General features: G+C 49.3%; 1 protein-coding gene across 5 annotated transcripts; it reads left to right on the top strand.

Moving 5' to 3' along the window:
• DNMT3B (DNA methyltransferase 3 beta) lies at window positions 1-24,562 on the top strand. Of its 5 annotated transcripts, none has more exons than XM_021689051.1 (22): window positions 1-30; window positions 213-375; window positions 1,339-1,400; window positions 3,598-3,705; window positions 4,859-4,984; window positions 5,650-5,859; window positions 6,958-7,116; window positions 9,305-9,412; window positions 10,309-10,453; window positions 12,151-12,276; window positions 12,443-12,487; window positions 13,887-13,966; window positions 14,277-14,389; window positions 14,890-15,073; window positions 15,685-15,769; window positions 16,783-16,928; window positions 17,409-17,499; window positions 17,789-17,937; window positions 18,792-18,877; window positions 21,901-21,970; window positions 22,703-22,821; window positions 24,421-24,562. In XM_021689051.1, exons 1-22 carry the CDS (start codon window positions 1-3, stop codon window positions 24,560-24,562), a joined length of 2,547 nt encoding a protein of 848 aa, XP_021544726.1. The 5 variants fall into 5 exon arrangements, with proteins under 5 accessions (XP_021544726.1, XP_021544725.1, XP_021544727.1 ...); XM_021689050.1 differs by lacking the exon at window positions 1-30 and adding an exon at window positions 11,035-11,094 and having other exon boundaries at window positions 219-375; XM_021689052.1 differs by lacking the exons at window positions 1-30; window positions 21,901-21,970; window positions 22,703-22,821 and having other exon boundaries at window positions 219-375.
• The last annotated feature ends 2,907 nt before the right edge of the window (window positions 24,563-27,469 follow it).

Here is a 27,469-nt window from a genome sequence, read left to right as displayed (position 1 = left end):
ATGGAACCAAGTCCTGAGCCTCCGAGTTTGGTGAGGGGGGCAGGCTATGGGGGGCAGCCTGGGTGGGGTCCTTGGGCAGGAGTATCACCCGGAGAATGTCAAGGGGCCTCTGTTGGCCTGAGGACATAGAGCCATTGGCGGGAGGTCCGGGGTGTGCTGCCCCCTTGTGCCCTTGCTTCCCTGCTACCCTACCCATTCTGGCCCTCCTGCAGGAAACAATGAAGGGAGACACCAGACAACTCAACAGAGAGGAGGACGCCAGCGGGAGGGAAGACTCCATCATCACTAATGGGGGCTGCAGCGACCAGTCTTCTGACTCCAAGGATGCGCCCTCACCCCCTATCCTGGAGGCTATCAGCACCCCGGAGATCAGAGGTGGCCGGGCCAGTGGGGAGGAGGGGTGGGACAGGCACTGCAGACAGCAGCAGCTGGGGCATGAGCCTTGGAGCAGGCTCAAGGCAGGTTGTGGGGAGAGGGTCTGGTCTCTGACAGGCTCTGCCATACCTCTCGGGGAAGGGAAGTGGATGTAGGCAGAGCCCAGCTCATTTCTCATCCCTGCCTGCGGGCCCTTGCTCCCCCTACTGCCCCCACCTCGGTTGGGATTCTGAGGAGTTAACCCCAAGGTTATGACACCTGTCCTTTTCCAGCCACGATGGGGTGTGGTTGCAGAATAGGCTGGGGTCTTTGGCCCTTTTGCAGTGGGACCCCTCTCCCCTTGCAGCTGGCATTGTGATTATGTGGGAAGAAGACACTCAAGTGGGGAGGGTCTGAGGCCTGCTTCCTTTCCCATCCTTCCCTTCCCCACCCCTCTCCTGTGCAGTTCTGGATCATATCACCTGGGGTCCTCCCCACTGAGATTTTCTGACCCAGCTGGTTTGGAAAACCCTGTATTATCCCACCCTGCTGTTGAAATCCTCTCGAGCTGTGCTGTCTAATAGAACTTTCTGTGAGGGTGAAAGTGTTCTGTTTTCTGCATTGTTCACTATAATAGCCATTAACCACATGTGAGCACTTGAAATGTGGCTGATCCGGCAGGCACTGGATTGTTCATTAGTTGTAGTTTGGTGGCCACAATTCTGGAAGGAATTTGATGCCTTCCCTCATGAGTACCTTCAGTATTGTTTTTGATCCTGTTACGTGCCCAGCTCTGCCCTGTTGCCTTATGAATACATTGACAGGACCACAGATCCTGAGGGGCTAGGAGTTAAACCCTGAGGATGCCCATGGGTTTAGAGAGAGGAGACGTCAGGGACAGCAGGTCAGCAAAGGACGACACGGCTGCTTCCCAGCCCAGAGGGCTGCCCCTTCCTCCAAACAGACTCTGGTTCTTTATTCCAGGCCGTAGATCAAGCTCACGGCTGTCCAAGAGGGAGGTCTCCAGTCTGCTAAGTTATACTCAGGTATGTGCTCTACTGTCCTTTTTTCAGGGTTCCAGGGGAATTCCCTTGAGCTTTCATTAAATGGGGAACTTGAGGCTGCCTCTAAACTGGTACCCAATAAGTACTTGTTGAATGCTGAATTTCAACACTGCTAAGCATGGAGAGGGCTTCAAACAAACTCATGAATGATGGCATTTTTTGTTATGTGCCAAGTCTTAAAATCATAAACATTTATTTTACTAAATTACAAAGTTTTTTACTGAATGCTTATTTATTTATTTATTTTAAAGATTTTATTTATTTGACAGAGAGAGACATAACGAGAGAGGGAACATAAGCAGGGGGAGTGGGAGAGGGAGAAGCAGGCTTCCCGCAGAGCAGGGAGCCTGATACAGCACTCGATCCCAGGACCCTGGGATCATGACCTGAGCTGAAGGCAGAGGCTTAATGACTGAGCCACCCAGACGCCCCACTAAATGCTTATTTAGCATATTTTTTGAAATTGTCTTTTTCTCAGTGGATGATCAATTACATAGATAAATTTCTAATGTAGTAAACTGTCTTTTTTATTCCTGGAGTGAGCCCAACTTGGTTGTGGTATGTTTTGAATTTGATTTACTTTAGCATCTGTTCATGAATAAAATGGATGTATGATTTTATCGGAATATATCTTTGTCCGGTTTTGATATCAGGGTTATGTGGCCTCAAGGAAATTTTTTTTTCCAAGATGGAAAGAACTTGCCTGGCTTGTTTCAGGGGATTTTAAACAATCATTGCGGGCGCCTGGGTGGCTCAGATGGTTAAGCGTCTGCTTTCGGCTCAGGTCATGATCCCAGGGTCCTGGGATCGAGTCCCACATCGGACTCCCTGCTCCTTGGGAGCCTGCTTCTCCCTCTACCTCTCTCTCTCTCTCTGTCTCTCATGAATAAATAAATAAAAAAAAAAATCTTTAAAAAAAAAAAAACAAACAATCATTGCAAGATCTTTGAATACTTGCTGCAAGGTTTCTACTTGATAAGTTTTTTTCCAAGTTACGGTTTTTCATAATTTTTTTTTTATTCCTGACCTCATTTCTGCCTTCTGGGTTCTTATTAATCATAGTAGAGTTTTTTCACTTGGGTTATTCTTTTGGAGAACCAGTGTCAGGCACGGGGCACAAAGTTCTGGACAAATGAAAGTTCACATTTGCACAGCTTCTGTTCTGCTGGAGAGCAACCCGTGGGCACCCAGATGGCTAGAGTAAGAGCTGTGTGGACATTTGGGACCATGTGCTCCGGACAGCTGTTTGAGTTCTGATGGACCATTACCAGCAATGGGAATGGAACCTCCTGACTGAGCATTTCCTCTGAGCCTGGCCTTGGGCGAGGCATGCATCGTTCATTCTCATTATCACCCTGTTGTGCTACAAGGGAATTACTGTTAGAGTTTTAAAGAGAGGAATGGACTCACTCAAGGCCACAAGATTGGCAAGTGAAAAATCCAGTTCTTAACACGACAGCTGGGCTTGGGGCTGCTCACTAGCGCTCCACTTTGTGTGCCCAGTTCTTTGCGTTTTGCTCTGGGGCATGGGACATGTACTGGGGGTTCTACATGACTTGACACAGAATTGGTGCTGTTTCTTCCTGGTAATGGTATCAAGAAGCATCTTTCTTGAACCTTTGATTTCTCCCAGACACTCAGTTGTACGACATGACCAGCTCTCCCTGCTGGGCATAGCCAAATGAGTCTCCCTGTGGTGTACATACGGGAATCTTGATGATATATATTGAATTCATACCCTATCTTGGGCTTCCTGATTTCACTGGGATTTTATTTTTCTTTCTTTTTTTTTTTTTTAAGATTTTATTTATTTACAGAGAGAGAGACAGCAAGAGAGGGAACACAAGCAGGGGGAGTGGGAGAGGGAGAAGCAGGCTTCCTGCAGAGCAGGGAGCCTGATTCGGGGCTTGATCCCAGGATGCTGGGATCATGACCTGAGCCGGAGGCAGACGCTTAATGACTGAGCCACCCAGGCGCCCCTGGGATTTTATTTTTCAATCACGTCTTGAATTTGTGATCCCCATGGTAAGCCATTGTGTAAAGTATGTTGAGCAAAATGTGGTAGTTGAAAATATTTTGAGGTCACTTGGCCCAAAATGATTGAATCTTGATTCTTAAACCGTTTTGATTATGTGACCTTTTAATGACCTTTACTGTTCCTAATGCTTCATTTATAAAGGATCTGACGGGTGATGGAGATGGCGAGGGGGAAGACGGAGATGGCTCTGACACCCCAGTGATGCCCAAACTCTTCCGTGAAACCAGGACTCGGTCTGAAAGCCCAGCTGTAAGTCCCCCTCCCCTCAGCCACGGCCCTTCCAACCACTCGTAGGCCTGAATGAAAAAAAAACCTGTCTTGGATCTTCCTTTCTCCTTGGAGCTTTGGAGAGCGAGGTGAACAAATGTTTTGAAATTGGAAAATGACAGCAAGGTTCGTGAACTATCGTTGTGAAAGCTAGCTTTCATGTGGCAGGTTTTCAGCTCCTTGGACATTGCTGGCTTTAAGTGCCTAAGAGTGGATAGTTTGTAGGTGGATGGCTCAACTGTCAGTTACTTTTGGGAGTCACTTCTGTGACTTACAGGGTGGGGTCTAGAAATAGGAAGGCAGTCTTCGCTAATGGTCACCCAGCCCGTTAGAGAGCAGGTGAACACTTGATGGCCATTGCAGGGCTAGCTTATAATCTCACCCAGCGTATGATGTATATCATGCCCTTCTTACAGATGAGAGAAGATTTCCAATAACTTACCCAAGGTTAAATAGTAGTTCTTTTTAAAATCTTTTTAATTTTTTTTAAGATTGATTGATTTATTTTAGAGAACAAGCAAACAGGGAGGGGCAGAGTGAGAGAGAATCCTGAAGCAGACTCCCTGTTGAGTGGAAAGCCTGATGTGGGGCTTGATCCCAGGACCCTGAGATCATGACCTGAGCCAAAAAATCCAGTTGGCTGCTCAACTGACTAGGCCATCCAGGTGCCCCATAAACAGTCATTCTTGTGTGCAGGATTTGAATACAGATGTACAACACCTAAATTCAAGCCATTTTGAGAAAGGAGCCTAAGGGCTTCTAATCTGTCTTGATGATCGAGTGCCTTCCTAAAGAAGGCAACAATTACTCCATCGCTGTGGGGGGCGGTAAATGTTTGGTTTGGATTTTAGTTTTCCATTCAATCTGCAGGTGCCAGCCGCCTCGGCCAGGCAGCGTGGGATCTGCTGTGGACTGTTGGCAGGCCTGCTGACACCCTACCCCATTCTCCCACTAACTGGGGAGTTTCGGGGTGGGGGGTCCACGTGACCCATCCAGAGTTCTTCCCTAACTTAACCACCTCGTTCACTTTCATTGATGTGAGGCGACCTCTCAAGACCAGTCCTCTTGGCCCCCTGTCCGGAACGCCATGCCTGTAGTCACCAAAGGCCTCGTGCTTATCCTCTCTTGCTTCCAGGTCCGAACCCGAAATAACACCAGTGCCTCCAGCCGGGAGAGACCCAGGTCCTCCCCGCGTTCCACCCGAGGCCGGCAGGGCCGCAATCCCGTGGATGAGTCCCCTGTGGAGTTCTCAGCTACCAGGGTTGGTTCCCCGGATACCCCCAGTCTCTTTAAGCGGAAGATCGGTCTCTCTCACTGTGCCACCCAAAGTGGCTGGTGTGCGACCTACATCCAATCTTCACTCTTATCACCTTTTCAGGGGCTTCCCTTACCTCTCTCTCCTGGTTGCTGGGTAAGCTTCTCTTAAGCCCAATGACTTCTCTCCTGGCCTGATCCTGGATGGAACTCGGGTGGGAATGTGTGAATTCCCTGCTGACTGGGTTCTTGCTCCTCCTCGGAATGAGTTCGAGTACTACTGACTCCAGAACTGTTTTGTCTCCCTGGTATCTTCTTTGACTGTCTTGAGGCAACCCCAGTGCTTTTCTCCACTCCTGTTGCAAGGCTGGGCACACAGTAAGCATTTAAGGAAACCAGCAGCCCTCTCTGAGGTTGGCTCTCAGAGCCTCTCGGCCTCCCTCATTATTCTGCCTTTGTCCTTGATTCTGTCTCTGTTCTGATGGAAGTTGCTTTTTATCCCATCACTTGAGGGATACTGGTTCCCGGAAAACCGTCCTTGGTGGTCTCTGTTCTCTTCAACTTAACGTCTTTACTGTTTCTGCTTGCTTGGGAAGCAACTGGGGGTTCCACTGGTCTCTGGTCACCTACCTGGTTTGCCATGGCCCAAGTTCCATGTCCTTCTGTCCACAGTCCCTGAGGCGGCGGACAGTATCCTTGGCAGGCACGCCGTGGCCGTCCCCAGCCAGCCCCTACCTCACCATTGACCTCACGGATGACGATGTGGTGCCCCAGAGCAGCAGTACCCCCTACACCCGCTTGGCCCAGGACAGCCAGCAGGATGGCCTCGAGTCCCCACAGGTGGATGCAGAGGGTAGAGATGCCGACAGCGCCGAGTATCAGGTACCACAAGAATGGCCTAGATAATAGGGAAGAATAGACGCTTACCCAGCGGGGGCCATTCCTACCTTTTTGTGGGGGCCACTTCTATTGTAATATTTGAATTTCTTTAGCATATAGATTTTCCATACGCAACGTGTCCCTCCTTTATCCTGCTTCTCTGCCAGACATAATTCAAACACCTGATTAATGAATTTCCAAATGTCAAGTATTTGTACCTCCAAATTTATGTACCTCATATATATACCTTGTATATGTAATACGAGGTATGATTCTGTTCATTATATTTTATGTACAGTTGTAGACTAGTTAACTTTATTTGTTGGGAGCTGGAGTTGCCTCATGCTCACATCTTTTATCCACTGTATTATATGATCCATCTTCTGTATTGTTCATGATTAGCCGGTTGGGCTTGCTTCATTCCAGCACTGCTGCATACATACGTATGTATGTATAATTCTGTTGCGTAGAAATCTTTTTTTCTATGTATATCAGACTGTACATCTATTTTTTTTTAAAGATTTCATTTATTTATATGACTGAGAGAGACAAAAAGAGAGAGGGAACACAAGCAGGGGGAGTAAAAGAGGGAGAAGCAGGCTTCCTGCAGAGCAGGGAGCCCGATGCGGGGCTCAGTCCCAGGACCCTGGGATCATGACCTGAGCCGAAGGCAGATGCATAATGACTGAGCCACCCAGGTGCCCCTGTATATCTATTTGAATAACTTGTTTTTTCATGGGCATTTTACATTTTATGGTAAGCTTTTTGAGGCCCGTGGTGGGAAAACCCAGGTGATTGTCATGAGGTAACTCTGATCTTATTTCCTGTGAGTTTTCAGTTGACATCTTTCATTCCCAGATAGAGGTTAAAGGTTACAGGTGAAATTTTACAAATCTAATAAATCCCATGTTCCTATCAAAAAACAAAACTGACCCCTTATATTCAAGGGGTTCTCACTCACATTTCTTATTTTTTTAAAAGTAATGCCCTAAGTTGTACCCTAGGGCAATGGCCCTTGGGGTTAGTGGGGTGGGCAGGATTTTTCCTTGGCCTAGGTGATCTGTCTCATTGGGATTCCTTCCATGTGTTTTTTTTTTCCAGGATGGGAAGGAGTTTGGGATAGGGGACCTTGTGTGGGGAAAGATCAAGGGCTTCTCCTGGTGGCCTGCCATGGTGGTGTCATGGAAGGCCACCTCCAAGCGCCAGGCCATGTCCGGCATGCGGTGGGTCCAGTGGTTTGGTGACGGCAAGTTCTCTGAGGTGAGTCCAGGGCTAGGCAGGCTCTCATGGGCCACAGACCCATTTCCTGTGTTTTCTTCACTTCCTTTTATACTTGACGTTTTAATATGAGTGGCCTGTGACTGCTTTCTCCAGATGGGTGAGGCTCTTTGACTCCTTGTGCCTAGGAAGGACAAAAATTTCTTGTTAACTGGCTTAAACAGATATATAGGGTCTCACAGGCCCAGAGCTCAATCTGTCTAGTCTTATAGGAGACAAAGAGCTGGAAAGCCCTCTGAAGCCATTTGTGGGCACTTATGCTCTATTGGTTTTTATTTCTCCGGGCAGAGTCACCAGGATGGATTCCTGGGCAGACACCCTCAAAGATTTTCCTTGGAGAAGCCAGGAAGAGATAGGAAGGGTGGTCTCTGCTTTTGAGAGGTGTGGGGAGGGGCATGGGAGGAGAGGTGGGCCTAGGGCCACTGCAGAGTACTGATTTCAGGCTTTGTTGGTTATTGGTGTTAACCTCTTTTTTTGAAGATTTCTCTATTTGAGACGGAGGGTAGGGGGGAAACAGAAGCTGAGTGCAGAGCGGGACACAGGGCTTAATCTCATGACCCTGCGATCATGATCTGAGCTGAAATCAAGACGTTAGATGCTTAACAGACTACGCCACCCAGGTGTCCCAATCTTTGTGGGGTTTTTTTTTTTTTTTTAATGTTAACCATTTTTAGTTCCTCCTTGATGAGAGTCTGTGGGGTAAGAGCTCTGCTTGTTGGGCATGAATCCTGCAGTTCTGATTCTTAAACCCTGTCAAAGGCACATTCTGAGATCTTGGCCTGTGATGGTCTCTTTTCGAAATGTTAGTCCAACCTTCACATCCAGAGGTTCGATGAGGAACAACAGCAAGCTGGGTTGGGATGGAGGCAGATGTGGGAATGGAGGACCATTCAGTACATCTGTGGGATTTGGTCTCAAATTGAGGTTCTTTTTCCCCCCATGATTTGGGATTTGCTGTAAACACACTGAAATTCCCAGAGGGCAAGATAAATAGGACCTGGAGTCTTCCCTGGTAGGTAGAATGCATGTAGAAACTCTCTCTTTGGCCAGCAGAGGGAGCAGGATTACAAATGTGGGCCTTTGCTCTCCCTGAAGCATCTAACTGCAGGGATATGGGCCATGAGTTCTGTGAAATGAAGAAACATGGATTGTTTGTAATTACTTTGGCCCAATGAGACCTATAATGAGCTTTGCAAGACTGGGTCTGATGCTAATAAGATGAAGTGTGGGGCTGTTAGCATAGTAAGGGATTGCAACACAGGTCCTTGTGCTTGGGCTACACACAGCACGAGAACAGTTGGTGCTGGGATGAGCACCTGCATTTCTCTGTACAATCACACTGATCCCCAGTTTCTTATAAATGGTGGCAACAGCCCCTCGTGGGAGGTCAAGATGAGAGGTGTAAAACGGAGGTTGGCATGAGAATGAGCATGCACTGTGTGGGGAAGGAGACGTCCCATGGTTCTCCGGGCTAATCAGAGTCCCCGAACACCAGTTTCATCTCATCCCACCGGCAGCCTGATTTGTTCGTGCACGGCCAGGGGACTTGGGTGTGAGACTTGTGGACTACAGGTATTTAGCCCCGATGTAAGGCACATAGCAACAAATCACACTCTGTGCCAAGCACTATTCTCTAAACCTGCACATTAAATTAATTCTGTTAATAAAAGGCTGTATCACAGCTGTTTGTCATGGTCGTGAATGAGGGAAGAACATGTGCGAAAGCAGCAATGTTGGAGCATCCACTGTGAATGTCAAGACGGAGACGGGGCCCCCCACCAAGGACAGTGTGGGTCCGTTGTACTTAGAATAGTTTGGATACAGCCAGATGCACCCTGTAACCTTGGTTTGAGGCCCTCAATCCCAGTGGGCTTAAAGCCCCCATGGGCCCACTCTAACATGGGCTTCAGCTGGTCCTCCAACGAGTCTCCAGGACTGAATCTGGCTGTATCCATTTGGGAGTATCCTGCTTTCTCCCATTTGGGGTGTTGTGTTCGCCATGCTTCTGTCGGTAGGGTGTGTCAGAGGCTGTGCTCCTGTTTCTGTTTTCTGCTTTTCTCTTCCCTTCTTTTTAGTCTATAGCTTGATCCCCAGGAATAAGCCTGGGAGAGACACAGGACACGCCAGACACCAGCTGTAAATGGATGTTGATGATGGCTTTCTCTTCCAGGTGTCTGCAGATAAGCTAGTGGCCCTGGGGCTGTTCAGCCAGCACTTTAACCTGGCGACCTTCAATAAGCTGGTCTCTTACAGGAAGGCCATGTACCATGCGTTGGAGGTAACATGGTAGTGGGTGGTGAGGGCCTGGCCTCGAAAACAGAGGTAAAGCAAGAGACTTCTAGAAGGCCAGGTCAGGCCACAGTGTGCCCAATAGCATGGAGGGGGCAGAGCCACCAGGAAGGAAGTGTATGCGAACATGACAGTAGCCCATTGACTGGGAAAGAAAAGGAGGGATTTGAGATTTCCTGTGAGTTCCCAGGACTACCCCCAGCTTCCATGCCTACTGACAGAGGGAAGAGGAGCCCTCAGGAGCAGGAGACAGTCTTCATATCTGTGAATAAGTTTTTGTAGAGCCTCAAAGCCTCTTTCCTTTGAGTGCTGTGGTTTGAGGTCCAGACTGGAGAACACCTGAGGCCAGCTGCCTCCTCTCCTTGTCTGTGGGGGATCCATCAGGCTCTGTCACTCCTTCTGCTTTGATTTAGAAATGAAATGTTCTGTGGCCTTGGTCCAGCATTTATGAGCCAGGCTTTGTGCTTAATTAGACATGTAAAACTTCCTGGTGCCTTTGTAATAGGACTTAATACTTCCCCACTTCATTAGGGAAATAAAACAAGAAATCTGAAGCTTCTCAGACACAGTGAGACATGCTGGCTGATGCTTCTTCTGTATCTAAAAGTGACAGAGCTGATCCTCTGCCCTTTGAGAGGGAGCTGAGCACTCAGGTCCCTACAGGGGAGAGATCATATTTGGTATCTGCAGGGAGAGACTTAATTTCCCTCTCCATAGCCTCCTGCCTGTCTCCCTACACAGGCCCTTCCTCCCTGTCACATACCACTGCTCAGGACAGCTGCTGGGCTGTGAAAGGGAATGCAGGCCCCAGCGGGGGGGAGTTCCTGGGTGTGGCCTGGCTAGCACCCACCCCTCCTGTTGATCATAGCCTCTTTTTCTCCACAGAAAGCCAGGGTGCGGGCTGGCAAAACCTTCCCCAGCAGTCCTGGAGACTCATTGGAGGACCAGCTGAAGCCCATGTTAGAGTGGGCCCACGGGGGCTTTAAGCCCACTGGGATTGAGGGCCTCAAACCAAACAACAAGCAACCAGGTGGGACTGGGTCCCTGGGCAGCACCCACCGTCCACTGCTGCTGGGGACCCTCTTGGGAGATGTAGTTACCCCCTGCTGCCACCTACCCTACCCTGGCTTCCAGCAAGCTGTCAGGCCTGGAGCTCTGTCACCCTGTGAACCCCCAGGGAAGCTGGAAGAGCAAACAGCCCAGCCTTTTCCAGCTCCCCTAGTCACTTTTCCTGCTGAAGGTCAAGTACAAGTAATTGGAATTGAATCTGTTGTGAAAACTTGAGTAAATAGGAGGCCAAGATGGAATCTTCACTGGTGCCCTTTTTTTAAAGGAAAAAATAATTAAGCCATGCTCACTGGAGAAAACCTGGAAAGTGTTACCCCCCCCCCCCCCCCCCCCCCCCAACCCCATAAGCCACCTCCGTTCAGAAAGAGGTATCTCCCATCCTAAGGGTTTGACCAATACCATAATTCCTCTAAGATAAGTGTTGTTTCCACATTGTCACTCAGGAAATCCCAGATGCCTGAAATCCAGGGTTTGTCTTAAGAATCCATACATTTAACATAGTATTTTCTGTTTTTGTTTTGTTTTCCTCCCCCCACAAATAAGTGGTTAATAAGTCGAAGGTGCGTCGTGCAGGCAGTGGGAACTTAGAATCAAGGAAATACGGTATTCCCTTCCCATATTTTGACTATGCACTGTTTTCGCTGCACTTTCTTTCCATTTCTTGCATATACAGGGGTCACTGGGAAAGAATCCAATCTTTAAAAGTCAACCTGAGCCCTCACCCACCCCTTCACTCCCAACCCTCACAACTGCCCTCCAGGTTAACGTTGGGTGTGCACATCCTTCCAATTATTTCTGTACACTAGTTGGATTCTTGCTTTCCCTTCACTTCTCAATTATAATAGTGTATGCACTGTCAGATGTAATTTTGTCACTAAAGGGTCCTTATGATTTCTAATGGCTATATAGTTTCCTTTAACCATGTTTCTTATAGATGATATTTACAGATTGAATGAAAATATAACAGGAATTTATAGAAATATATAAACAATGGCCACATAATACAAATTTTTGTCTAGTAGCAACATTGGAAAAAGTACAAAAAAAGGGTGAAGTTAGTGTAAATCCAATATTTCCGGCATTTTACCATTTCTAACAATCTGTATAAAAATTAATGAGAATTCTACATTTTCTTTTAGAGCAGTTTTCAAAATCTATTATTTTGACGTGTCATATGATCTCTCAATTTTTACGCTACGTTGTCATTAGAAACATTAGATTTATATTTTTATAGATGTCCCAAGTTCCAAATGAGACAGTTGATTGGCTCCACTGGCGGCTTTTGAGTGTGCATCCAGATTAAGTGTAAAAAGCAGTCACTCAGTTACACAAGTAACATCTCAAGTGCACAGTCACTGCATGTGGCTATTAGCTCTCGAGGTGGGCATCCGAGACCAAGCTTTGTCTAATTTTCCTTGTGCTGGGTCTATGAGGATGAGTTCTCTTGCACCCATTGCTGTTTAAACCCCGATAAATACATAGTGAGGGATTTTGAATTCTGTCTTCGTCCAAGTTATCCACAGATGGGCTGTAGGACACCCAGTATGGAGCCATGTCATGGCCCAGATGCAGGTGGGCACCCGGGCATTGCATGGTTCTGTCCCAGGCCCCTTTCTCCCCGTATCTTGGCCCCGGCTGCCATCTCCTTACCTTTCACAGAGAACAAGACTCGAAGACGCACAGCTGACGACTCGGCCACCTCAGACTACTGCCCCCCACCCAAGCGCCTAAAGACCAACTGCTATAACAATGGCAAAGACCGAGGAGAGGAGGACCAGAGTCGAGGTGATCATGGGACAGTGAGGAGGCTGGGGGAGCAATCTCACCCGCTGTCAGCTTTGGACTGTCAGGGGTGGGTGGCAGGAAGGGCCATTCAGCAAGGGACTGTGTCAGAGCTGATTGAGGAAGAGGCTCCCTGACTCCGTGTCACACTTTCCTCTTTTCTCAACAGAACAAATGGCTTTGGATGTTTGCAACAACAAGAGTAACCTGGAAGGTAATGTGCTTTTCCCTGTCCCCCCTTCACGCCCTGGGCAGTGCTCAAGGTCGACCTTAGCCTGCTTGCCTGCCCTGCTGGAATCTGACCCAGAGCTCCTGTGCCTTGGCCTCGGGTTGCGGTGGGCTCATTTTTGTTGCTACATTTAATAGAATGTGTTGCCTGATTTTCATGGAGGCTGATTCTGCCCCTGTGAGTGAGCAAGGAGGGTGGGGTTGGGGCAATTTGGCCCAGAGAACCCCAAACCTGAAACCGCTATCTGTGGCATCTTGAGCCTTCCCCAGACAAGAACTGGAACAGGCTTTGAGGTGCGAGGTGCCCAGGTCACTCTCAAGTCAACTGGTCTGTTTATCCTGGCTGGGAATTAGCCAGCCACTGGAATTGAAACTCTGCCCAGAATGTATCTAACAGAATTCAGAATGCGTGAGGACAAATGGATTCTCTCTTGTTTCCTTAGCCTGATGTCCTTTATTTAACAAATACTTATTGAGTGGTTATCTCAATGCTATGTAGGGAAACAGCACAGCTCCTGACCCAGAACACCCTGGGGAAAGCTCAGGTTTGGAGCAATCCCTGTCAATCCTGGAAACCTTGACCCATAATCCTCCCATTCCTCAAGACTCTGCACCCATCCGTGTTGCCTGGCTGGGGTTGCTTGGTCTCAGGCATTTTCTTTTTAAGATTTATTTATTTATTTTAGAGAGATAAGAGCGTGCCAGCGAGTGGGTGGGAGGGGCAAAAGGAGAGGGAATCTCAAGCAGACCCTGCTAAAAGTGGAGCCCAATGCATGGCTCAATCTCATAACCCAGAGATGACTATGTGAAACGAAGAGTCGGATGCTTAACCCGACTACACCACCCTGCCTCCCAGGTCTTAGGCATCTTAATGGCCCTGCCCACATGATAAGTGCTGTGGATCAGTCCCGACTGCTGGTGTGACGGCAAGGCAGGATATCCAAAAGGAAGGTACCCGTGTTCTGAATAGTATCCATGGCTATGTTTAAGGTTGGTGTAGGCAACTCTTAATGAAAACAAAAGCAAATTGGAATCACCATAGATTACCCAAGTTTGTCTTTAAAGAGTCTCAAAGATTTTCATACCAGGCCCACCGAAGCAAGTCCCTGTGTTGGAGTGGACTTTGTTCCCTGTCCTGCCTCAGGTTTTCCTCCTGGGCCAGGCCTTTGCCTGTCTTTGGGACCGCCTGCTTGGGGCTCCCGTTCTGGCCTCTCCCCATCTTTGGAATGGGGTTGGCAACTTCGAAGCATTGCTGAAAGGAACAAAACATGAGGAGTCCTTGTGATTTTGCTAGCCTGGAGTAACTATTCAAAAGCCGTTAGACTTAAGGCTTCAGCCCTGGTGTTGTGGCCGTAATTGGTGCAAACTGCATTCCTATCTTATAGATAGCTGTTTGTCCTGTGGTCGGAGAAACCCCGTGTCCTTCCACCCTCTCTTTGAGGGTGGGCTCTGCCAGACGTGCCGGGTAAGTCCTATCCCCACCCTGGGCGTTCCTGCCCCTTCCCGCTACTCCCCTGTACTTCCCCCAGAAAAAAGCACCTGCGTGTCACTCTAGGGAAGGCTCTAGCTGTCCCCTCTGAGGGTTGGCTGCTGCAGCAGCAGGGTCATCCTGCGGTGGCACGCAGACCCCAGCTGGTGGCCCTGGAAAGGGCACCAAGCCACCGGTGACCTCTTCTGTGGCTGCCTCCTAGGGCCTCAGCCAGCAAACAGGCGGGGGCCTGGGGGTCCCTGGTCCCTGGTCCCCGATTTCACTGGCGTTTCCGTCTGGCTGCCAGGACCGCTTCCTCGAGCTGTTCTACATGTACGACGACGATGGCTATCAGTCCTACTGCACAGTGTGCTGTGAGGGCCGCGAGCTGCTCCTCTGCAGCAATACGAGCTGCTGCCGGTGAGCGGGGCTGGGCGGGGGGCGGTCAACGGGGGCCGGTGAGCGGGGGCCGGGGGCCGTGGACGGGGGGGGGGGGGGTGGCGGCCAGGCCTGCAGCCCTGAGGGAGCCCAGGCAGCGGGCTGGGCCCAGGCCAGGAGGCCACAGGGCCGTGGTCCCCGTGTGCTTGAAGTAGAACTGGGGTGGAGGGATGGGCTTTAAAAAGCTAGGCCCCTGAGGGTAGGGAAGGCCCCCTGGAAATGGGCCCATTCTGGGGATGGGCCGGGGAACTTGGCTGTGCAGCAGCCTGTGGGGGCTGACGGTGCATGCATCGGTCTCCACGGAAGAGGTCCCAATGAGTGCAGCCCAAATCCTGGCACCGTGCCTTCCAGCCCATGGGGAAGAGCAGCGGGGGCCCAAGAAGGTTCCAGGCAGCCTGTTACCATCTCCAGGGGGCCGGTGGGGGGAGGCAGGGGAGCTGCCTGCTGACGAGGCTGTCCTTCTCCGTTGCTGGCGGGTGCAGGTGCTTCTGCGTGGAGTGCCTGGAGGTGCTGGTGGGCACGGGCACCGCAGCAGACGCGAAGCTGCAGGAGCCCTGGAGCTGCTACATGTGCCTCCCTCAGCGCTGTCATGGCGTCCTACGGCGCCGGAAGGACTGGAACGTGCGCCTGCAGGCCTTCTTCACCAGCGACACAGGGCTCGAATACGTAAGCCATAGGCTTCTTCCCCCCGCTCCCCGCACCACCCACCCCCAGGGCTTCAGGGCTCTGGAGCACTCTGGAAGTCTGTTGGCAAGAGTTAATGGAAAAGATCCATTGTACAGATGAGCATCCGAGAGCCTCAGACCTCGTCCTCTGTACAGTTGTCAGCCTTCTCCAGTGTTCCTCCTCCCCTCCTTCATGCCCTCTCACTATATGGATTTTCACGTGCCTGCTGAAGAAATGGTTACAGAACTAACCAAGCCTTAGCCTTAGTGGAACTGAAGAGGGAAGGGAGGCCTGTGACTTACTCTTAAATCATGGGGGGAGTGGATTTTCCTGGGCTCCTGCCTGCAGTTGATGGAGGGAGGGGAGGCTCCAGGTCTTTCCGGGGTAGGGAATGTGTTTTTGTGTGTGTGTGCATCTGTATCAAAGTCGCATCTGTGTTCACGTCTAGGGTAGAATGGCCGTTCGTGCTAGAGCTCTCCAGGGGATCCCAGCTAGGAAGTTGTAGAGCACAGGGTTTGTGACTCAGAGGAAGGTCAGCCCTCCCCTCCACCAGAGGCTGAGTCCTACCCCCTGCACCGTGACTTCCATGACCTCCTTCTTTAACCTGGCAGGAAGCCCCCAAGTTATACCCTGCGATTCCCGCAGCCCGAAGGCGGCCCATTCGAGTCTTATCCCTGTTTGATGGAATTGCAACAGGTGAGTTTGGAGTTCACCTAGGGACGCTCACCTGCTCCAGGTGTCCTATCATCAGTGCCAAGAAAGACCTCTGGGATGACCTGTTGGTCACTTGTTCTGAGAAAACCACTGGCTCCTATTTCTCTCCTCAAACCTCTCTACCATTTCCCCTTCCGGGCCTTCTTTTGGGGCCTCTTTAAAGGCAGGTATATCTTAGCTGTGTTGGATTCTTTTATTATGTGCAGATATCTTAGAAAAATTTCCTCTTCCATAAGGCTAGATCTGTTGGAGCTGAAGTAGGCAGCCCCTAATACCTCCAGTCTTGGTTCCCTCCCATATCCCTCCCGTTGCTCAGGTATAGAGGAAGCATAGCCAACGTGCATGCTGCCTCTGGCCGACGTGTCTGATCTAACTCATTCAATTCAAAAAACTAGCCTGTGATGTATTACGAACATCTCTGTATTCCCAGAGAACGAAGCAGAGGAAGGAGCTGCTATGCACTTTGCATCGTTTGTACTTAATGTGTGTACTTCGGTGTCCAGATTCTGAAATCACTGACAGCTTTTAGTGACACCCCCAGGTCACTACTCGCGCTTTGTTTTCCCCATTCTGTTTGGGTCTTAAAGACCTATTTGTGTTGGCGCAGATCACACCTAGTAGAACTGAGCCCTGGCCATGCCACCAAGCCTTGAGTTTCTCTAAACATGGTTTTGGTGAAGATTTGTGTCCGTGTGTCTGTGTTTGACTGTGCTAGGTGGTAGGTGCTGGGACCTTGGCTACGTGCCTGTCCGTTCTGGTAGATCGTGCTGGGGGGCTCTACCAGTTACCCATATATTTTCTTCATGAAACTCCGCCATCCAGGGAGCCCAGGGTCACCAGCATTCGGTTTCTGTGCCATCTGCGTGGGTTCCCTCGAGGATGACCACGTCCCTGCTGGGTCTGGTCGGAGCTCTGGAGGTGGCTTAGTATCACTGGAGGGAGAGTGCCCTGGGAGGACAACCCTGATGCACTTTCTGTCCCCTGGCCCCCTACAGGGTACTTGGTCCTCAAAGAATTGGGCATCAAAGTGGAGAAGTACGTCGCCTCTGAAGTGTGTGAAGAATCCATCGCTGTTGGAACTGTGAAGCACGAGGGCAACATCAAATACGTGAACGACGTCAGGAACATCACGAAGAGAAATGTAAGGGCAGCCTGCACCCCTTCTGGGCTCTGCCCCACCCCCACTTCCTCCTCCACGCCCTGAGCCCCACACATCCTCATGCCCATGTGGTCCCCTTCCCTGTGCCCAGGGCTGTGGTAGAAGAGCGAACCTGGGGTTGCATCAAGCTGTAGGAAGACCCACAAGTTGGCAGATTATTCAGAAAGATTTAGATCTTAGGGAACCTGGGGCATTGGGTTGTCTTGCGTCAGAAGTGGAGTTGGGAAACTTTACTGACCAAGTGAGATTCTAGAAGTGAGTTTTCTTTTTTTTTTCTTTAAAGTAGGCCTCACACCCGATATGGGGCTTAAACCCATAACCCTGAGATCAAGAAGTGTGTGCTCCACCAACTGAGCCAGCCAAGCACCCCTAGAAGTGGGTTTTCTTGATAGGGTTACCTGGCACCTAGGCTGTATTCCTCCATCCTCACCCCCACGAAGAGTGACTGTTTTTCCCTCACAGATTGAAGAATGGGGCCCCTTCGACTTGGTGATTGGTGGAAGCCCATGCAATGATCTCTCAAATGTGAACCCTGCCAGGAAAGGCCTGTACGGTGAGCATCCCTTCTTTCTGGTGGCCCTAAGAGACCCTCTGTCACCTGAGTGCTCTTGAGGAGGACTGTTTGTTTCTGGCCAGCTATACCATTGTACGTCCTGTCCCCAGAGATAGTACTGAATCCTGGCCTGCTCGTGCCTGTGTCCTTAGTCATTCCAGAGGAGTGCAGGTAGAAGGCCTGCAGGGTGTGGCTGTAGGCAGGCAGTCACTGGGAACCCACTGGTGTCAGTGTGGAGGGTGGGCTGAGGGGTGTGAACCTGGCTCTGCCATCTTCTTATGTGGCTCAGAGGGTACAGGCCGGCTCTTCTTTGAGTTCTACCACCTGCTGAATTACACGCGCCCCAAGGAGGGGGATGACCGGCCCTTCTTCTGGATGTTTGAGAATGTGGTAGCCATGAAGGTTGGCGACAAGAGGGACATCTCTCGGTTCCTGGAGGTGAGGGCACCTAGGGTCCTAATTGTCAAGACAACATGGGAGGGAAGGCCCTGTTGGCCTTGGGAGGTGGTTGGGAGTGATTTCTGAGTTCTTAGTGGACACGGCTAAATCCAAAACTAACGGAGTCATGTGGGTCGATTCTTTTTTAGTGTGTGGAAAATATTTGATCTCTAACCTCAGCCAGAACCCCCTGAAGTCAGACGATGAAATCCTCGTCTACTTTTGGGGGCCTCAGAAGACTTGACTCAACTTGGTTTACTCTAGGGAGTTTTTTCTCCTCCCTGTTCTGAGAACTGCAGCTTTAGGGACTACAGCCGGTTCAGTATGAAGCATTATCATCGAGCACTATAGTAAATGCTTTTTATACATTTCAATCATTTTCTTCAAAACTTTACCACCTAAGTTTTGCTGGAGATGTTATAGAACTGGCTAGTTCCCTCACACTGTGTGAACCTGGCAGATGGGTGACAGAAGCCATGTTTTGTCAACACTGCATTCCTGCAACCAGGACTCCCAGCTTGGCCAATTTCAATTTTGAGCTGCGTTTCCTACCTGTACAAAGCACATTCTGTAATTATCTGTCAGGTCCGAGGGTGTATCTTCCTTCAGAACCTGCTGGTCCAATCTGGTCTCTCTCGCCACGTTTAGTATATCAGGGCACTAGCTGTGTCTTCCAGCCAGATTCTTGATGGGGATTGGTCTGTCTTTTTGCTGGCAGGAACCATGCCTCCTCTATAGCGGGCTGAGGGGGGGGGAGGCGTGCCTTGTCACCTACCCAGGTCAAACCCCACTCTGGATGGCTTCCGCATGAATTCTTACATGGGCTCCCAGCAGCTGTCCCTCTCTCTCTGCAGTGTAACCCAGTGATGATCGATGCCATCAAAGTGTCTGCCGCTCACAGGGCCCGCTACTTCTGGGGCAACCTGCCTGGAATGAACAGGTAACAAAGGGGCTCAAGGTGGGACAGGTAACAGCCAAGTTAAGTATAACTAATGATGGGAGCCCCAACTGTGAACTCTTGTGACTCAGAGACCCATTCATGCCTCCTAGAAAGCACTGGCTCTGCCGAGAAACAGCCCCACTTAGGATTCAGACCAATCCCTGTTGTCATGTTGGAAGCCTTTTGGGAAGCTAGCCCCGACCTGGGAATCTCAGGCTAGGATTCCTTAGTCTTCTCTGACTTGTTCCCACTCTGCCCACGGGCCAGGTTCTTCAAAGTGCCTCGTGCTGGAACAGAGCAGACAGTGCTGATGCTTCCATACCCCGCCTCTTCTTCCGGTTACTGTCCCACTGGGAAATGCAAGTAGATTGTTAGATGAAGTGATCCCTGGCCGTGAGACCTGTGGTGACCAGCCCAGTGGCATAGCTGAGATAACCTGTCCCCTTGGATTTTCTTAACCAAGGGCTTTTCCCAACTTTTTTTTTTTTTTAAAGATTTTATTTATTTATTTGAGAGAGAGAATGAGATAGAGAGAGCATGAGAGGGGAGATAGTCAGAGGGAGAAGCAGACTCCCCACTGAGCAGGGAGCCCGATGTGGGACTCGATCCCGGGACTCCAGGATCATGACCTGAGCTGAAGGCAGTCACCCAACCAACTGAGCCACCCAGGCGCCCCTTTTCCCAACTTTTTATCAATCTTTTCATGTTGAAAGCCACAAAGTAAGTGGCTTTGCTGAGGATTCATTATCTCCTCCATGTGGTTTCCAGGGAAACAACCTGCTAATTAAGATACAAAATATGATGGTAATGTGACATCCCAGACTTGCAAATGAGTTAAGCTTAAAAAAAAATTCTCTTTTAGAAGGAAGTGCTGGAAGCATAACTTTCAGGCATTTAGCAAAGTGTGAACAGAGGGGAGAAGTTGCTAGAATAGCTTGTAGGATTTCTGTTGGGTATGTTGCATTTTTATTTGGCTAATCAGCCAGTGAAATGGAGAATGTTCATGTCTGGATGAAGTGGGCTCTTCACTCAACACTCGAGCTCTCACACTGTGCCAGGCATTGCTGTACGTGCTGCCGGCTCAGTGGTGAACACATTAGATGTCAGTCTTGGCTCTCGTGGAGTTGACATGTAATGGGGGATGTGTAGAGAAGACAGTAAATAATTTCACCGTCCTGGCTGGAGGTGGGGGAATTGGAGGAATTGATGGGGAGGCTTCTCATTCCACCAGGGCCTTAAATGAAGGAATGAGGCCATGTAGTTAATTGAGGGAAGAATGAACATTCCAGGCAGAAAGAATAGGGAACAGGGTGATGGTGAACAGCGCATGGGAAGAGCAGCTCAGAGAACAGGCTTCCAGGGGCCAGAATGGCTGGGACAGTACAGCAAAGGACTCAGAAATATGGGCCAAATTATGTGGCATTTGTGAGTCATTGCATGGGAACTCATGAGCCATTCAAGCAGGTGAAAGGTATATCTCAGGTTCATGATAGTTGCTCATAGAGGGATAGACAATAGCAGGATGACGGCAGCAGTGGGGAGACCAGTGAGGGTGGGCATTCAGAGGAGGGCGCCATCCATACATACTCAACACAATGCAAGTGTGGCTCTGGGGGCTTGGCAGCTCAAGAGTTCTGTGGAACTTAACAGGAGGGATCAGATTATAGGTAATGTGAGGGAAGGGCTAACAGGATTTGCTGATGCCTTAGATGTAGGGTATCAGATGAGAGAGTCTGCAGAGCCTCCAGAGCTTTCTGTCTGAGTTGTGAGAATAACAGTGTTTACAGCTGGGCCCTGCAAGGGTGGTGACCCAACCATCACCTGGTAGTCACAGACCCAAATCCAGCTGTCCGACCTAACACCTTGGTTATATAGATCTCAGTCCTACAGTCAGCACCAGGTGTGGCCGTAATGTGTCCCCAACTCCCTTGGGTTCATGGAAGAGTAAAGATTGGGGGTAGGCAGGCATTTAGCCCGGAAGGTGAGGTCAAGGAAATCTCTGACAGAATCTAGGGGAATGTTTTGTGTGATTCTGTGGCCTCTCTTTTTTTTTTTTTTTTTTTTTTTAAAGATTTTATTTATTTATTTGAGAGAGAGAGAATGAGAGAGAGCACACGAGAGGGGGGAGGGTCAGAGGGAGAAGCAGACTCCCTGCCGAGCAGGGAGCCTGATGCGGGACTCGATCCAGGGACTCCAGGATCATGACCTGAGCCGAAGGCAGTCGCTTAACCAACTGAGCCACCCAGGCGCCCCTCTGTGGCCTCTCTTGTGGGCATCATTCATTCCTACATCTGATTTCCTTTTGGCCTTGAAGTTCCTTACACAGAGGTTGCTGTGGTGTTCATCAGCTCTGTGCATTCAGACCTTTTGCTGGTTTTCTCCTCTGGAACGCTTAACCACTCCTCAAGTTCTAGCCCTCCGCCTTCTCAGGCATCTCTCTGCCTCTCTGCATTTGCAGGTTTCAATGGTGAAAGTTACAAGGGTAATTGTTCCTATTGTCAACCATCTCCTGTCCTTCTTACCTGTACCTCCTGTTAGCCCTGAAACCGTCCCGAGTCGTCTTTGGTGTAAGCCACCAAATCATGGGTTTAATGTGCCATGTGCTAGTTGCAGCAGATCCACAAAGACCTAATCTAAGCTCCTGAGGCCCAGAGAGGTGGCCTGACTTGCTCAGGGTCACTCAGTGAGCAGTGGGGCTGGACTGGAGGGGTCTCCTGACTCCTTCCAGTTTGCTTTCCTTCATCCTGCTCTCTCTGCAGGAAGGCTCTGATTAATACTAAAATTTGGAAAGGGGGAGCATTTGCTCCTGGACGTTGGGCTGCCCCTTCAAGGGGCTAGTCTGTTTCTGGCTTTGGCACATAGTCTTGTGTTCTTGCCAGGCTCATTTTTTTAATCAGCTAATTGTAACAAGTTCACTGCCAGAGCACATTTTGCAGTCTTTGGCCCTCATTCCCACCTTGGGAAGCACCTAACCGAGGCCCCTTTATAGTTGGTAGAAAGTAATGGGTTTTGGATGTTCCCAGGCCCGTGATAGCATCAAAGAATGATAAACTCGAACTGCAGGACTGCTTGGAGTTCAATAGGACAGCAAAGGTAAGACGTGCTAACAAATGGTCTCTGGAAACGCACTTGGTGACCTCCAAGCGAGGACTTGACCTTGGTGTTCAGTTTATTCCTGCCCCTCCCCCCCCACATGATTCCCTGGTGCTGGGCCTCTTTCCCCACTTAATTGTTCTGTCCCATCTTAAAATAAAAGCACAGAGTAGGAGAGGCTCTTGATACACAAATAATCACTATGAGAAAAGGTGACTAGTTTGCGAATGCAAACTCCATAGAGACACAGATAATTTCAGCTCATCTTCCCAGTAGCAAATGAGTAATTTTTGTTTTGTCACAAAAATTGTCTACTGTTAAAATTATATTGAGATCTCCACAAACTTAATGTTTACATCAGGCTAGGTTCCATTCATTCAAAATCCAGTGGGCCGTCCTCAAAATCTGGGTGGGTTTTTACTTTTGCTTAATTCTGCTTGATCAATAACTCTGGTGTTTTCTTGGCCCCCATGTGATCTCATTCATGGTCACTTTTTTATCTGTTCTCTGAGGCTGGTCCTTCCTGTTCATTAACTTCTTGGTGTTCGTGGGAAGCACAAGATGTTCTCACCTTCCAACACTCCTTTTCTCATTCCCTCTGTGAGCCCAACCCTGCCTCCCTCTCTCCCACGCCTGCCCTCCCTCCTCCAACTTCCCGAGGTGATTATGAGCTTTGACTTGACCCAGACCCTTCATCCTGTGCTCACTCCATGATGTCGTTTTGTTCTCCAGTTAAAGAAAGTACAGACAATAACCACCAAGTCGAACTCGATCAGACAGGGGAAAAACCAACTTTTCCCTGTTGTCATGAATGGCAAAGAAGATGTTTTGTGGTGCACTGAGCTAGAAAGGTGAGCAGGGCTGCACGTGAAGAGGGGAATCATGCAGGCAGAGAGAAAGGGGAAGAACATGTGGTCAAGGCAGGCAGCATAAATGGGCAGGTGTTTGCCTTAATTCTTCTGCATGGTCTCACTGACCTATGTTAGTGGGGCTGGGAGTGATGCCTTTTCAGAGTTAGTGCTGATTTTCCTGGTAGAAATGGCAGAAGGGTGGTGGTGGTAAGGAATCTGAAACATGAGGTCATTAGACCACGCCATCTCTGTTTCTGCTGTGCTGCCCTGGCATTTAACTGCCCCAGCATGCTGGGCCTCCAGGGCATATGAGGAACCAGCCAAAGAAAACCCCACTGACTTGGCCATTGGTCTTTCTCAGATTCCCTCTGCCAGTAAAGCTGGTTCCTACTTAGCCAAAGTCTGTCTTCTCCTTCCATTTACTTGGCTAAGTTGATCATTTAACTGTTTGGATTCAAAGAATCAGCTCTTGGATTTCAATTCTCCTTTTCTGGTTTGTTTTTTTTTTTTTTTTTTTTTCCCCTGTTTATTTTGTTTATTGTTAGAAATGAAGGAAGGGCTATGAATATTCCTCTTTACATTTTTGGCTGCATCTCAGAGGATTTGATAAGAGTATTTTCATTTCAGATATTTCAGTCCTACAACTGGTTTTATTTCTTTACCAATCGTTTTCTTAGCCTAAAATTAAGTTCTGATTCATAGAAAGAAACTGGCTGGTAACCTTGCCCATTCATCTGTGGGTTATTTTGTATTTTGAGAGCTAAGCCTTACATGCTGAGCTGGCCCTGTGATACTAGATGGATGCAGATGATACTAGGTAGGTGCCTATATACGTGGGTACAGGCACTTATGAAGGCACTATATAGGCCTACAGTGTTACATCTTTGGCACATTGCTTAACACCCATTGGTGTGCTTTTTAGTATTAGATTGTAAGCCCAGGAAAGACTGAGGTCTAGTGTATCTGTAGCCTCTTCCCAGGCCTGGTAGAATCTCCTAGAGGAAGCTCTTGGTATATTTGGTTGCCATCTGCCATTAAGTCCAGCTTGGCCCTTGATCTAACAACTGGTTTTTTTTAAGAGGGAGAGAAAATGCAGGATACTTCCATGTACTTATGGTTAATTATCTGAGCATCTGATGATCTATTTCTGCAAGGTTCCTTAATTCTTATTAAGGAAATTTCCCTTTCCTCCTCTTGTGATTTGAAGGCAGATACATGTCTGTTTGCTTGCTGTCTGGCTCTCTTGGCATTCATTCATTCATTCATTCATTCATTAACATGGGAAAGGTCCACTGAGCACCAGCTATGTGCCCGGAGCACAGCGCTAGTGCTTAGGGATGCACGCAACAGGCCTCCTTCTAGAGGAACCGTGCCCTCTGGACCGTTATTTGTGTTCTGTAGAACCGGTTGATCTGGCCTCTGGGGTTCAACCAGGGCTCATGTGAAGGCCCGGTCGGCCTGATGGAAAGGATGGGACAAAGGGCAGAAAGAGCAGTACCATGCTCTTCGTGTGAGGATCTCCCAGAGGTAGTAAGCATGCTGAAAGGGGCATTTCTGACTCCCTGTCTTTTTATTCTGGTGCCCCTGCCCGCCCCCCAGGATCTTCGGCTTTCCTGTACACTACACGGATGTGTCCAACATGGGCCGTGGTGCCCGCCAGAAGCTGCTTGGGAGGTCCTGGAGTGTGCCTGTCATCCGACACCTCTTCGCCCCCCTGAAGGACTACTTTGCCTGTGAATAGCCCTCCCAGGCACCCTGAGCCCAGGAGCACTGGGGCATGTGGGGCAGAGCCAGGACCCAGTAGGTACAGCCCCAGCTCTGCCCTTCCTCTGCCCAGCATTGTGGGGTCATGCCACATAACCTTGGCAGGAGTAGAGCTGAGTGTGACCCACTCCTGGCAGGGGGAGCCCAAGGTGCCACCTCCTTGTGCACAATTCAGACCTGGCCGCTAGGAGCGGCCAAAGACGGTGCTCATTTTGTCTTCTCTGAAAACTTAAAACTTGAAGTAGGTAGTAAGATGGCTTTTTTTTCCCTCCTGGGTTTACTCCTCAGAGAAACAATGGCTAAGATACCAAAACCACAGTGCCGACAGCTCTCTAATACTCAGGTTAAAGCTGAAAAATCACCCAAGACAGTTATTGCAAGACTTTAATTTTTTTTTTTTTTTTTTTAAACATCTGCAGCCCCTCATTTCCAGGAGCATGCAGTGGTAGACATGTAGCTAAGGGACATTTTAAGAGCCCTGGGTGTTTTTTTTTCTCTGGGGCTAGCAGAAGAGGAAAGGATGCCTGTCTTTCTTGAATTTTACCCAGCACGTTCCCCTGGCCTCAGTGTAAAGGGCTGGGACCTGCTGTCGGTGTCCGTGTAGAGTATTTTCCATAACGATGATGATTTCAGCAGGGATGACCTCATCATCACATTCAGGGCTATTCCTCCCCCCCTCCCCAAACAAACCCAAGGGGACAGCTACCCTTAGCTAAATGCCCTCCCAGTGACTGCAATAGAACCCTCAGGGGAGCTCAGGAAGGGGTGGGCTGGGTTATCCGCTGCTGGATATTATGCAGACAGGTGTGGCTTCTCTCGGTCTCCCTCTTCCCCATGTCAAGGGAGCAAAGGAGGAGGCTTAGGGAAGGCATCCCCCTCCACCCCCAAAATGCACCCTCCAGACTACTCTGCAGGCACAGGTCCCCACATGAGAGGACACCCCGAATCCTCAGCCTTTTCCTAAACTGAATAGCAGTGACAGCAGGGCAGACGCACATTCCCCGCCCTTTCCCCTCATCTAAGAGATTGCAGGGGGAAAACTGCAATAAAAAGCTCGACCCTCCCTCCAGAGATTTTAAAGTCCTTTTGTATCCCACGAGAAGTTTTTAGGGGGAACGGGAGGTCGGGAAAGCTGCATTTCAGAAATGCTGTCCTAATGGTTTTTAACAACTTTTACTCTTCTTATTGGTGCTATTTTGTAGAATCAGGAACAACGTTGACAGGTTTTGTGGGAATTTTTTATACACTTTTTTTTTAATCACAGACTTCTATTTTTATGTTTTAACATTTTCATAAATTTTTTTTTTGTAACTGGAGCCACGTAACAAGTATGGGGAAAAATTGTGCCTTGTTTCAACAGTTTTGCTAATTTTTAGGCTGAAAGATGACCGATGCCTAGAGTTTACCTTATGTTGAATTAAAATCAGTATTTCTCTAACAGTCTGGTGTCCCTTTCCTTCTTTGCAGGTCAGATGGGTGGGACTTTGGGAGGGCCTGGTTAAAGCGGAGTGGTGGGAGTTCCAGTTGGTCATTGGTTTATGCAGCAAGCACAGTGCAGGAATACCAGTGTGACCCCATGGAGTGGTCTAGAACACTGGTCCCCAAACTCCAGGGTACCAGCCTCCCCTGTGAGGTTCATTAAAGTGGAGATTTCTGGGCGCCAACTTGAGTTTCTGATTGATTCACTGTCTCAAGTAGAGCCCGAGAATTCTATGCTGCTGGTCCAGGGACCACACTGGGCTAGTGAATGAGTTTCTAAACCTTGGTTCTCAAAACAAGGGACTGGAGCCTTTGAGTTCACTTTAAAGGCTTGAGGTCTGGAAAAGCCATCTGACATGCTCTTGGGGAGCTGATCAAGGTGATTAACTCAAGAATCCCAGGGCTGCTTCTCCCAGTTGTCCATGCCTTTGTTGGATTCCCTTGCACCTGGTTGCACTGCTCCCAAGTTGTCTGTTTCAGTCCAGTAACTGGACCGGTTGCGAATGGCCCCATGATTCCAACCTAACTGCCTGTGGCCACAGCTCTTGGGGTGGAGCGTGTACCCATTGCTCTGCAGTTTACCTGGGCCAGCTAGCCCGGTGTCCCAATCCCCCAGCCCATCCTGCCATAGTCCCATCACTAGATCTAGCTATTGGTCAGGGACCAGGAGCCAATGAAGATCTCCGTGCCTCTCCAGAGGTTCATTTTGGTCAGCTGGTGCATGTGGAGGGAAAATGGTGTGGAAAAAGGATGCACATGCAATGGATCAGTTGGAGTTCAATTGGATGTGGCAACTGTATGAGCCTCTCAGTTTCTTCAAATGTTAAGAAAGGCTCTAATCCTGGCCACCTCCAAGGCTAGAGTTGTATGCCTTATTAAGTTAAATGTTGGAGTGGAGGATGAGAAGTGTTGCCATGGTGAGACCGTTGGCAATTAACAAGTGGGCTGGCACTCCTCTGAGGTGTTGGCGCCCCAGGGGCCTCGGCTTCCCTATTAAGCCATCTTGTATACAGTGCTGCACCAAATACCAGGACAGGATGAAGCAAAATAAAACAGACCCGGTCTCGAAACCCCAAGAGAGGAGGTGGACTATCCCACCAGGTGAGGGGCTCTTGGGTTGGCCCAGTCTGTGGGGCAGGCTGGGGGTTGGCTTTGGAGGGGCTGTCGGGGCAGCTGTTTGTTTAATAAGCTAAAGATGGAGGGTTATGTTTGGATCTCCACGATCCCAGGCACAATGGCAAGGGGAGTATGTGAACATTCTGATCTTGGGGATGAGGTTAGACCTTGTAGGACTTTTCTGAGGCAATCTTCCAGTTGCCTGGGGCTTTAGCCGGGGAGATTTGCATCTCTAACCGGTAAGGACCATAAATCCTGACTACTACCTCGGGCTGCTGTCAGGGTTCAA

This window comes from Neomonachus schauinslandi, chromosome 10, assembly GCF_002201575.2.
Source record: "Neomonachus schauinslandi chromosome 10, ASM220157v2, whole genome shotgun sequence".
Taxonomy (NCBI): Eukaryota; Metazoa; Chordata; class Mammalia; order Carnivora; family Phocidae; genus Neomonachus; species Neomonachus schauinslandi.
The sequence above is the reverse complement of the archived record's forward strand: the minus strand, read 5'-3'. Positions and strand labels throughout refer to the sequence as shown.